General features: G+C 39.1%; 1 protein-coding gene across 1 annotated transcript in view; it reads left to right on the forward strand.

Annotated features, from left to right (window-relative positions):
* Positions 1 to 12,930, forward strand: part of Umad1 (UBAP1-MVB12-associated (UMA) domain containing 1) — a 236,490-nt gene that overhangs the window by 31,850 nt on the left and 191,710 nt on the right. The window contains exon 2 of the mRNA XM_076861541.1: positions 12,013 to 12,115. Coding sequence (XP_076717656.1) covers positions 12,034 to 12,115 — 82 coding nt within the window. The 5' untranslated portion in view covers positions 12,013 to 12,033. The remainder of the gene's footprint in view (positions 1 to 12,012; positions 12,116 to 12,930) is intronic.

The following is a 12,930-nucleotide window of genomic DNA, read 5'->3' on the forward strand; positions in this document are numbered from 1 at the left end:
GTTGGGACTTTTACACTAGACTATCAGAGATTTTCTTCACTTTGAGGATGGTACGCTTAAATTACCCTGTTTTGCTAGGAATTGTCTCAGATGTATGAGTGATGAGATTACAATTTGTTCTTCACAAATATGTCTGTTGCTGCATCAGAACTGCTAGATCAGTAGTTGGCCTAAGCACTGATGTTTACAAAATATAAACCAAAGCGTTGAATATAGATTTTGTGGAATTCGTAAATGTCTCCATAAGATAGAGATGGGTAAGGCTTGGAGAATTAGGGATTAATAGAAGTTGGATTAATCAAATGCATTTAACTAATATTGAGGAATATTAAAGAAAGTCTGATACATAAATTTGAAGAGCTTCTTGTCTCTGTTCCTTTATTGTTGGAAAGCATTCAGTTTGGCTACCAAAAGGACTTCATTTATAATTAAGCTCTAGCTGGTGTGGTGGTATACACTTAAAAGTTCTAATTACGATGCTGAAGCAAGAGGAGTTGATGAGTTCATGGCCAGCTTGGGCAACATAGATGTCTTAAAAAAAATTACTTGCCATGTAAACATGGAGTAATACTTAACCTACGTTTACTTGAATTCTTTCACTTACACAATCTGAGTAATTATGCATATCTGATAGAGTATTATAAGGATTATAAGAAGTAGGGTAGCATGTATAAGCCATTTTAGTATATAGTGCCTGATACATTGTAGGAATCTATATGTATCAGAGGTATTTATAGTTATTCCCCCTTTTCTTTACAGTTACTAGTTAGGAAGAGGAACTAAACCTGGCTACTGGATTGATGACCACTCACAGAGGGAAGATCTTCGAATGATGTTTGTTTGCCCTCTCCCAGAGTTACATTTTTATACCACTATTTGCTTTCTAGGCTATGAAAATAATATAATGGGATAAAGATAATTCATGTTCCCATGAAAAAACATCTTTAAATCAACTGCAGTTGAGAAAAGAGTTAAGGTAAATGTCTTCAGAACATGGTCAGATTGTCTGGTAGGTAGAAGGGTGATTAATACTTCTGTAACAATTTCAAAGCTGTTTCCAGCAGATATTGTAGCAAAATTATCTTCATGTCATTCTAGTTCTTTTGCATGGTCTCTGATCTCTTTTCCTTATTTCTGCACGTTTAGAACCTAACTTATCCCTCCTTCTATAATGTGTATGGGATTCTATAATGTTCTGATGTTCTAGAGGGACAGATTGAAATGTTATGCTTTACCAGTTATACTATCTAACAAACTACTGCAATGCATTTTGTTTAAATATGATGTTTTAGATCATGAAAAACGTAACTGTTTTATTTAATTACATAAGTTATAACTTCTATACAAAATATATTTTAAATTTTTTTTTATTTTCTTTTTTTTTTTTTGCAGTATTAGGGATTGAATCCATGTCCTAGCACATTCTATCCAGGTGCCCTACTACTTAGCTATATCCTCGGCCCTTTTTAAAATTTTATTTTGAGACAGGGTCTTAAACTTGTTATCCTCCTGTCTCAGCCATCAGAGTACCTGGGAATACAGGTGTGTACTACCACACCCAGAAAATAAGAGATTCTTGGGTTGGAGTGTAGCTCAGTGGTAGAACACTTGCCTGGCAGGCATGAGGTCCCAGGTCTTAACCTCAGTATCACAAAATGAAACAAAACAAAACAAGATGCTCTGTTGCACTACAGCTGAGTTTGCTCTGACTTTTTAAAAAATATATGTAAACTTTTGGGGTTGGAGAATAGCTTATCAGAGTCATTTTTGTGATTTCCATGTTTGTTCCATTTTTATTTTATGGCCAGATATGCAAAGGTATTGGAAATTTATGTTCTTCTATCAAAAGACTGTTATTTATATGTTAAAAGGGGAACCAATTTTTAAGGGCCCTCTCCTTCTGTGTCCACATAACTCCTTGTTACAGCACTCTAATAGCATGAGGCACAATGAACAAAGCAAATCACGTGGCCACACCTGATTCCTAGGAAGGTAGAAAATTGCCTTATTTTTGTCTCCACAAAACAGAGCTGGAGCTGAGCTCCATGGCACATACCTGTGATCCCAATGGCTCAGAAGGCTGAGGCAGGAGGATCGCGAGTTGGAAGTCAGCCTCAGCAAAAGCGAGGTGCTAAGCAACTGAGTGAGACCCTGTTTCTAAACAAAATACAAAATAGGGCTGGAGGTGTGGCTCAGTGGTCAAATACCCTTGAGTTCAATTTCCAGTACCCTCCAAAACAAACTAAACAAACAACCCAGAACTGATGAATTGCATTAATGATCCCATGGTTCTTTTTTGTGTTCACAGTGTGTTCATATCTCTCTTCCTACTGTAGGCATAATCACTCAACTCTCCATTTTCTGAAATTGCCTCATTCATTCACAACATCAAGCTCAAAGCTCAGTATCTCTGGGTGGTGTGCAAAAAGACCTTCCCTTAGTTCAGATGTGGCACCTGTTGCTCTGAAGACTTCAGAACCAAACGGCTAAGGTATATAAGATAAGAGGGGGGATGACTAAAAATACCTCTGATATATTTTAGGTTCCTACAGTGTGTCAGGCATTATATCCTGCTCATCCCCTGACACCGTGGGCAACTGGGAAGGATAATTGCCCAAAACAATTCCATTCAGAAAAAGGAAGAATCGGAGGTGTATATCAGTCACAGGGCTTTAGCAATTTGACAGTTCCCACTGGGCAGGCATTTTGGGTAACCCCTGGCTTGGGTTGGAGAATGTTCCTTAATTATGTCCAGATTCTTCTTGGGAGGAACTTCTATGTCCATTCCTTTCCATGCCCATTGGCTCTGTCCTCCTGGAGTTTCTTCTTTTTCTAGCAACTTCTTGTTATGATTGAAGTGAGCACTGGAGAATAAGCCCTCCTTGGAAGCTGAGTAATTTTCTCTGTAGCTTCTTGTCTATAGAAAACTGTCACCTATTGGTTGTCTTAAATATTCAATCATCATAGTCCTTTTTAAATCCAGACTAATAGTTATTTTTTTAGTACAATTCTTAAACTTTTGTTGGCTTCTTTTCTATTTGACTTCATTCAGCTTCAGGTGTCACAATAGCCAGAGCTATAATTTTTGCTTGATGTAGTTCTGAGATTTCCTGTATTTCTCATCCCCCTCCCCCCACCGCCACCTCTGCTCATATTTCCTTGGCTCTATTAGGGTTCTAGTTGGAGACAACTCCTTTAGTCTCTTTTTCTTGGACCAGGTTCTTCTAAGCACAAGAATTTACTGAGTGCCATGTTAGTTTGTGCTGAGTTTTAATATCAGGACTGATGGGTTTGATTTGATTCTTACTGAGGTTGAGTTTTAATCAGCTGTTTTCATTTCAAAGGCCTTCTCAGTTTTATTTTTAAGTGTTTGGAGCTGAAAAGTGATTGCTTTTTCCAATCTAAAAAGTCTAACTTTTTAAAAAAATATTTTTGTGTTAAAAAACTATATATAACAGTGGGATTAATTTTTATATAATTGTGCATGCCTACAATATACTAATATAATTTGGGCAGTTTCGTTCCCTGATAACTTCCCTTTCCTCCATTCCCCTGTAATCCCCATCATCCACTCTGTTGGCATCCCTCCTATTTTCCTGAGATTTCCCCCACCCTGTGTTTTTCTTTTTTTCTTTTTTCTCTCGTATGTATGAGAGAAAACATAATGACCTTTGACTTTCTGTGTTTGGCTTATTTTGCTTAACATATGTTCTTAAGTTCCATCCGTTTTCCTACAAATGACATAATTGCTTTCTTCTTTATGGCTGAATAAAACTGCATTGTGTATGTATACTTCTTTGTGGTTTGGCTATGAGATGTAATATGTAGGAATATTCAGAGATGAGATGAAATTGTGAGAGGTGTAACCTCATCAGTTCGTTCTAGTTTAAATGGACGGAATGGTGGTAACTTATAGGCAGATGGGACATGGCTAGAAGGGTTCATTTTCCCTGTAGCCCTTTCCTTTCTCTCTAGTTGTTTTCTGCTGCTATAGGTGAGCACTGCCTCTGCTCCCTGCCACCCCATCCTTTAGTCATGACCCCAGAGCAATGGAGTCAGACATTTATGGACTAAGACCTTTGAAACTATGAACCACTAATACTTTTCCTCCTTTAATTGTTCTGGTCAGGTATTTTGTTCACAGTAATTTTATCCAGATGAGTATCTGTTGAGGGACACCTTGACTGATCCTTTGTGGCTGGCTATTATGAATTATGCTGCTATAAATATGGGTATGCATGTATCATTACAGTATTCTTTTTTTTTAAATTAATTTTTATTGTAGGTTGTTCAAAACATTACATAGTTCTTGATATATCATATTTCACACTTTGATTCAAGTGGGATATGAACTCCCATTTTTACCCCATATACAGATTGCAGAATCACTTCAGTTGCACAACCATTGATTTACATATTGCCATTCTGGTGTCTGTTGTATTCTGCTGCCTCCCCCCTCCCCTCCCCTCTTCTCTCTCTACCCCCTCTACTGTAATTCATTTCTCCCCCTTATATTTTTCCTCCTTTCCCCTCACTTCCTCTTGTATGTAATTTTGTATATCCCTGAGGGTCTCCTTCCATTTACATGCAATTTCCCTTCTCTCTCCCTTTCCCTCCCACCTCTCATCCCTGTTTAATGTTAATCTTCTTCTCATGCTCTTCGTCCCTACTCTGTTCTTAGTTACTCTCCTTATATCAAAGAAGACATTTGGCATTTGTTTTCAAGGGATTGGCTAGCTTCACTTAGCATAATCTGCTCTAATGCCATCCATTTCCCTCCAAATTCTATGATTTTGTCATTTCTTAATGCAGAGTAATACTCCATTGTGTATAAATGCCACATTTTTTTTTATCCATTCGTCTATTGAAGGGCATCTAGGTTGGTTCCACAGTCTTGCTATTGTGAATTGTGCTGCTATGAACATGGATGTAGCAGTGTCCCTATAGTGTGCTCTTTTTAGGTCTTTAGGGAATAGACCGAGTAGGGGAATCGCTGGATCAAATGGTGGTTCCATTCCGAGCTTTCCAAGAAATCTCCATACTGCTTTCCAAATTGGCCTCACCAATTTGCAGTCCCACCAGCAATGTACAAGAGTACCCTTTTTCCCACATCCTCGCCAGCACTTGTTGTTGTTTGACTTCCTAATGGCTGCCAATCTTACTGGAGTGAGATGGTATCTTAGGGTGGTTTTGATTTGCATTTCTCTGACTGCTAGAGATGGTGAGCATTTTTTCATATACTTGTTGATTGATTGTATGTCCTCCTCTGAGAAATTTCTGTTCAGGTCCTTGGCCCATTTGTTGATTGGGTTATTTGTTATTTCATTGTCTATTTTTTTTAGTTCTTTGTATATTCTGGATATTAGGGCTCTGTCTGAAGTGTGAGGAGTAAAGATTTGTTCCCAGGACGTAGGCTCCCTATTTACCTCTCTTATTGTTTCTTTTGCTGAGAAAAAACTTTTTAGTTTGAGTAAGTCCCATTTGTTGATTCTAGTTATTAACTGTTGTGCTATGGGTGTCCTATTGAGGAATTTGGAGCCTGACCCCACAGTATGTAGATCATAGCCAACTTTTTCTTCTATCAGACGCCATGTCTCTGATTTGATATCAAGTTCCTTGATCCACTTTGAGTTAACTTTTGTGCATGGCGAGAGAAAGGGATTCAGTTTCATTTTGTTGCATATGGATTTCCGGTTTTCCCAACACCATTTGTTGAAGATGCTATCCTTCTTCCATTGCATGCTTTTAGCCCCTTTATCGAACATAAGATAGTTGTAGTTTTGTGGATTGGTTTCTGTGTCCTCTATTCTGTACCATTGGTCCACCCGCCTGTTTTGGTACCAGTACCATGCTGTTTTTGTTACTATTGCTCTGTAGTATAGTTTGAAGTCTGGTATAGCTATACCGCCTGATTCACACTTCCTGCTTAGCATTGTTTTTCCTATTCTGGGTCTTTTATTTTTCCATATGAATTTCATGATTGCTTTCTCTATTTCTACAAGAAATGCCGTTGGGATTTTGATTGGCATTGCATTAAACCTATAGAGAACTTTTGGTAATATTGCCATTTTGATGATGTTAGTTCTACCTATCCATGAACAGGGTATATTTTTCCATCTTCTAAGATCTTCTTCTATTTCTCTCTTTAGGGTTCTGTAGTTTTCATTGTATAAATCTTTCACCTCTTTTGTTAGGTTGATTCCCAAGTGTTTTATTTTTCTTGAGGATATTGTGAATGGGGTGGTTGTCCTCATTTCCATTTCAGAGGATTTGTCGCTGATATACAGGAATGCCTTTGATTTATGCGTTTTGATTTTATATCCTGCCACTTTGCTGAATTCATTTATTAGCTCTAATAGTTTCTTTGTAGACCCTTTTGGGTCTGCTAGGTATAGAATCATGTTATCTGCAAATAGTGATAATTTGAGTTCTTCTTTTCCTATTTTTATGCCTTTAATTTCTTTCGTCTGTCTAATTGCTCTGGCCAGTGATTCGAGAACTATGTTGAACAGAAGTGGTGAGAGAGGGCATCCCTGTCTTGTTCCAGATTTTAGAGGGAATGCCTTCAGTTTTTCTCCATTCAGAATGATGCTAGCCTGAGGCTTAGCATAGATTGCTTTTACAATATTGAGGTATGTTCCTGTTATCCCTAGTTTTTCTAGAGTTTTGAACATAAAGGGATGCTGTACTTTGTCGAATGCTTTTTCCGCATCTATCGAGATGATCATATGGTTCTTATTTTTAAGCCTATTGATGTGGTGAATAACATTTATTGATTTCCGTATATTGAACCAACCTTGCATCCCAGGGATAAATCCTACCTGATCATGGTGCACAATTTTTTTGATATGTTTTTGTATCCGGTTCGCCAGAAGTTTATTGAGGATTTTTGCATCTAGGTTCATTAGAGATATTGGTCTGTAGTTTTCTTTCTTTGAAGTGTCTTTGTCTGGTTTAGGAATCAGGGTGATGTTGGCCTCATAGAATGAATTTGGAAGTTCTCCCTCATTTTCTATTTCCTGAAATAGCTTGAAAGGTATTGGTATTAGTTCCTCTTTAAAGGTTTTGTAAAACTCTGCTGTATACCCATCCGGTCCTAGGCTTTTCTTAGTTGGTAGTCTTTTGATGGTTTCTTCTATTTCCTCAATTGATATTGGTCTGTTTAGGTTGTCAATGTCCTCCTGACTCAATCTGGGCAAATCATATGACTTAAGAAATTTATCGATGCCTTCACTATCTTCTATTTTATTGGAGTATAAGGATTCAAAATAATTTCTGATAATCTTCTGTATTTCTGAAGTGTCTGTTGTGATATTGCCTTTTTCATCCCGTATGCTAGTAATTTGAGTTCTCTCTCTTCTTCTCTTCGTTAGCGTGGCTAAGGGTTGTCGATTTTATTTATTTTTTCAAAGAACCAACTTTTAGTTTTGTCAATTTTTTTAATTGTTTCTTTTGTTTCGATTTCATTAATTTCAGCTCTGATTTTAATTATTTCTTGTCTTCTTCTTTTGCTGTTGTTTTGCTCTTCTTTTTCTAGGATTCTGAGTTGAAGTATTAGATCATTTAGTTGTTGGTTTTTTCTTTTTTTAAGGAATGAACTCCAAGCAATAAATTTTCCTCTTAGAACTGCTTTCAATGTGTCCCATAGATTCCGATATGTTGTGTCTGTGTTTTCATTTATCTCTAAGAATTTTTTAATTTCCTCCTTGATGTCTTCTATAACCCATTGATCATTCAGTAACCTATTGTTCATTCTCCAAGTGATGCATAATTTTTCCTTACTTCTTTTATCGTTGATTTTCAATTTCATTCCATTATGATCAGATAAGATGCATGGTATTATCTCTACTCCTTTATATTGTCTAAGAGTTGCCCTGTGACATAATATATGATCTGTTTTTGAGAAGGATCCATGTGCTGCTGAGAAAAAAGTGTAACTGCTTGATCTTGGGTGGTATATTCTATATATGTCAATTAAGTCTAGGTTATTAATTATGTTATTGAGTTCTATAGTTTCCTTATTCAACTTTTGTTTGGAAGATCTGTCCAGTGGTGAGAGAGGTGTGTTGAAATCTCCCATGATTATTGTATGGTGGTCTATTAGACTCTTGAACTTGAGAAGAGTTTGTTTGATGAACATAGCTGCACCATTGTTTGGGGCATATATATTTATGATTGTTATGTCTTGTTGGTGTATGGTTCCCTTCAGCAGTATGTAGTGTCCCTCTTCATCCCTTTTGATTAACTTTGGCTTGAAATCTATTTTATTTGATATGAGTATGGACACTCCTGCTTGTTTCCGAAGTCCATATGAGTGATATGATTTTTCCCAACCTTTCACCTTCAGTCTATGTATGTCTTTTCCTATCAAATGCGTCTCCTGAAGGCAGCATATTGTTGGGTCCTGTTTTGTGATCCATTCTACTAGCCTGTGTCTCTTAATTGGTGAGTTTAAGCCATTAACATTTAGGGTTATTATTGAAATATGGGTTGTTCTTCCAGCCATATTTGTTTATTTATGTTACTAAACATGGTTTGTTTTCCTCTTTGATTATTCCGCCCCCCTTTACTGTACTACCTCCCGCTGTTGGTTTTCATTGATATTTTCCATTTCCTCTTCCTGTAATATTTTGCCGAGGATGTTTTGAAGAGATGGTTTTCTAGCTGCAAATTCTTTTAACTTTTGTTTATTGTGGAGGGTTTTAATTTCATCTTCCATCCTGAAGCTTAATTTCGCTGGATACACAATTCTTGGTTGGAACCCATTTTCTTTCAGTGTTTGTAATATGTTATTCCAGGATCTTCTAGCTTTCAGAGTCTGTGTTGAAAGATCAGCTGTTATCCTGATTGGTTTACCCCTAAATGTAATCTGCTTCCTTTCTCTTGTAGCTTTTAAAATTCTCTCCTTATTCTGTATGTTGGGCATCTTCATTATAATGTGTCTAGGTGTGGATCTCTTATGATTTTGCACATTCGGCGTCCTGTAGGCTTCTAGGATTTGGGATTCTGTCTCATTCTTCAAGTCTGGGAAGTTTTCTCCTATTATTTCGTTGAATAGATTGCCCATTCCTTTGGTTTGGACCTCAGTACCTTCCTGTATCCCAATGACTCTTAAGTTTGGTCTCTTTATGTTATCCCATATTTTTTGAATGTTCTGCTCATGGTTTCTTAACAGCTTTGCTGAGCTGTCTATGTTCTCCAGTTGAAATACTTTGTCTTCATTGTCTGATGTTCTATCTTCTAAGTGTTCTACTCTGCTGGTAGTATTCTCAATTGAGTTTTTAAGTTGGTTTATTGTTTCCTGCATTTCCAGGATTTCTGTTTGTTTGTTTTTTATAACCTCTATCTCCCTGTATAATTGATCTTTTGCTTCTTGGATTTGTTTATGTAATTCATTGTCGATGTGGTCGAAGTGGTCTTTCATTGTCTGATTTTGCTGTCTAATGTCTTCCTTGAGACTCCAGATCATCTAAAGCATGTATATCCTGAATTCTTTATCTGACATTCCATCTGCTGCAGATATTACCTCTTCTATAGTTGAGTTGACCTGCATTGCTTGTGGTCCTTTCTTTCCTTGTTTTTTCATACTGATCGCGTTTCTTTCTGCTTGGTGAAACTGTTGTGTTATTGATTTTTCCCCCTATATATTTATATTGCTCTTGTATAGTTGCAAAGTCTTTCTCACAGGCTTTGGCAGTGGTTCTGCCCCTCCTCCAATTGGGGCAATGTGCCTACCACGCCGGCAGGCCGCTGTCCCTGTACTTTCGGTGGGCCTGTTCTTTCGGTGGTCACAGGTCTGACTACCTTGCAGGCGTGAGCAGCGGCTCTGTCCCTCCGCTGGCCGCTAGGCCTGTTCTGTTTGTTGGTTGCAGGTGTATCTACCTAACAGGCGCTGGTGGCGGCTCTGCCCCTCCCCCAACTGGGGCGATGTGTCCGGTGGGCCACTGGGCCTGTTTTGTCAGTGGTCACGGTTCCGACTACCTTGCAGGTGCGTGGGGCAGCTGTGCCCCTCCGCAGGTTGTTGGGCCTGACCTGCCGGTGGGTCGCAGGTCTGCCTACCTTGCAGGCTCGGGGGGTGGCTCTGCCGCTCTGTGGATTGCTGTGCCTGTTCTGCTGGTGGGTTGCGGGTCCACCTACCTTGCAGGCGCCCAGCGGTTCTGCCCCTCCCCCAACCGGGGCGATGTGTCTGGTGGGCCACTGGGCCTGTTCTGTCGGTGGTCACGGTTCTGCCTACCTAGCAGGCTCGTGGGGCAGCTGAGCCCCTCCGCAGTTTGTTGGGGCTGACCTGCCGGTGGGTCGCAGGACTGCCTACCTTGGAGGCTCGGGAGGTAGCTCTGCCGCTGTGCGGATTGCTGTGCCTGTTCTGCTGGTGGATCGTGGGTCTGCCTACCTTGCAGGCGCCTGGCGGCTCTGCCCCTCCCCCAACTGGGGCGATGTGTCCGGCAGGCCACTGGGCCTGTTCTGTTGGTGGTCACGGTTCTGCCTACCTAGCAGGCGCGTGGGGCAGCTGTGCCCCTCCACAGGTTGTTGGGCCTGACCTGCGGGTGGGTCGCAGGTCTGCCTACCTTGCAGGCTCAGGGGGTGGCTCTGCCGCTCTGTGGATTGCTGTGCCTGTTCTCTCATTACAGTATTCTGACTTTAATACTTTAGGATAAATGGATGAGTGAAATAGCTGGGTCATCTGGTTGTTCTATTCCTATCCTTTATATCTTTGGTTTTGAATTCTTTTCTTACTTAATTGCTTTTAAATCAAATGGTACTATTCTGACTTCATGTTTTCCTTGCATGAGTTTCTCTTTGTCTTAGTTACTTTTTAAAATCTGACTTCTTATTGGCTCATTTTTTCCTTTTGCATTTTCATCTAATCTTCTTTTTCCACCAGTTTCATGGAGCCTGTGCCTCCTTGTACTCTAGAGTGAGTGCCAAACTATTTTTAGAGCTTTTTCTTTGGCTCTGTCACTGTATCCACCAAGCCCTTCTTTGAGGATTTCAGAAGCTGTTTCTTTTTCCTTTACGGGAATATTTTTCTGTTTTCTCATGGATGGCGTTTTTCTTCTTTTTGTTCCTTTTAAAAGTGAAATCTGACGACCATGTTGTCTGTAAACAAATATGTTCCTTTTACCCCCTTACGTTGGAGTTAATACCTTTATGGATCTATTGCTTAGTTCAGGGAGCCTATATAATCCCAATTAAATTCTCAGCTTCTAGAAGCTTTCACTCAGGTTATATCTTACCTAGTCTCGATTTTTCTGGTATGGGTGGAATTTGTGTAAACTAAAATATTGAGTGCTTATTGCCACCAGGAGTCGTCCTTTCTTTGCCTTTTCTTATGTTTTTCTCCTTATAAGGGACTGTGCTCAAAATGTAATGTGTTCTTGCAAACTACCCTTCAGCTTTCATCCCACTTGTTTTCTGGAAGTTTTGCCCTCCTTGAATGTGCAAAGATGAGAGTAGGAGGAGAGGGTGTGTGTGTGTGTGTGTGTGTGTGTGTGTGTGTCAGGGACAGTGATCTCACCAATACAAAGATCTGGTAATTTAAAGTTGGCTGCAGTTTTATAATTTGTATACTCTTTGAGACTGAATCAGGTAACCAACAGCAGAGGTTGTTTGAAGCACCTTCCTTTCTTTTTATGTGTGGCCTTAGTTTTATGAGTCTTTAGCTAGTTATAGGATGAAAAAGCTAGTGTTTTATGGCTAGTGAAATCTTTCCAAATTCTGTCAGTAACTGTTGGTTTTAGTTTTACATGAGGCAATTTCTTGGATATTTTGAATCTTCAGAAATTGAGAGGCTGGATTGCAGATTGAAAGGCGCACATTGTTCTAGACTACAAGTTTGTGTTCCGTAATTTCTAGTTTTGGCTTCTGATACCCAGAGACAACTCATGGTCCAATGTCTGGCAATATGATTCATAAGAGTAATTATTGCAATATTTACAGTTTTATGTTGTGAGTAGTTATTATGAATTTTACAGTTTCGTCTGCGTTTAATGTTATATAGCATTTCTGTTTCAGATAGCAGCAGCAGCAGCAGCAATGTTTCACTTCTTCAGGAAGCCTTCAGAATCTAAGAAACCCTCAGTTCCAGAGACAGAAGCAGATGGATTTGTCCTCTTAGGTGAGTCTTTTTAAGAAACAAGATCATAATTAGATGAATTGTTTTTCCCTTAAAAAGTACTTGATAATTATGATTAGTTTTTAAAATATTTATTACTAATTTCAGAATGAATTTATGTGTATAATTTAAAAAGTGAAGTCTGTAAAAATAGAGTTCAGCAATTACGTGGAATAGTGTTATCAAATTAGACTCTTCTTACACATTGGTTTGGCTGCGTACTTCTAATTATATTTGTAAACTAGCTGAGCATGGTGGTGAACACGTGTAATCCTTGGGAGACTGAGGCCAGTGTCAACAACTTAGCGAAACCCTGACTCTCATGGTCCCCTCCCTGGGATGTTCCTCAGGGCCTTCCTTTCCAAATATTCTACCTCTTACTTCCTGTCAGACTGGAGTGACCCAGTCAGTCTGGAGTCTGCTACTTCACATTCAATAAAAGTAGGGTTGGTTGGGTCTCTTGCTTATCATCCCTTCTCTTTAGGATTTGGTCTTGTGCTTAAAGGTACATGGATTTCAGCTCTATGACTCTTTTCCATTTATTGATCTTTATCTCTGGGAAATCGGAATAGAGGTTTTCTCATGGATAAACTTTATCATCGAATTTCCAAGTTTCCCAGCCAAGTTTTGGAAGGACTTTGTGTTTTTCTGAGTTTGTCTTGTAAGATATGGGACAGGGCAATGATTAGGGTGGTCAGAGTTGTACCAGGATTGGTGTTTTTAGTGGACATTCTTCTGACTGGGATAAGGTCTGGTCCCTTGGATCTGACTGCTTATCTGACCGTTCTTTCTTACCAAGTTAGGAATTTATGCCTTGT

The sequence above is a fragment of the Callospermophilus lateralis genome, chromosome 1, assembly GCF_048772815.1.
Source record: "Callospermophilus lateralis isolate mCalLat2 chromosome 1, mCalLat2.hap1, whole genome shotgun sequence".
Taxonomy (NCBI): Eukaryota; Metazoa; Chordata; class Mammalia; order Rodentia; family Sciuridae; genus Callospermophilus; species Callospermophilus lateralis.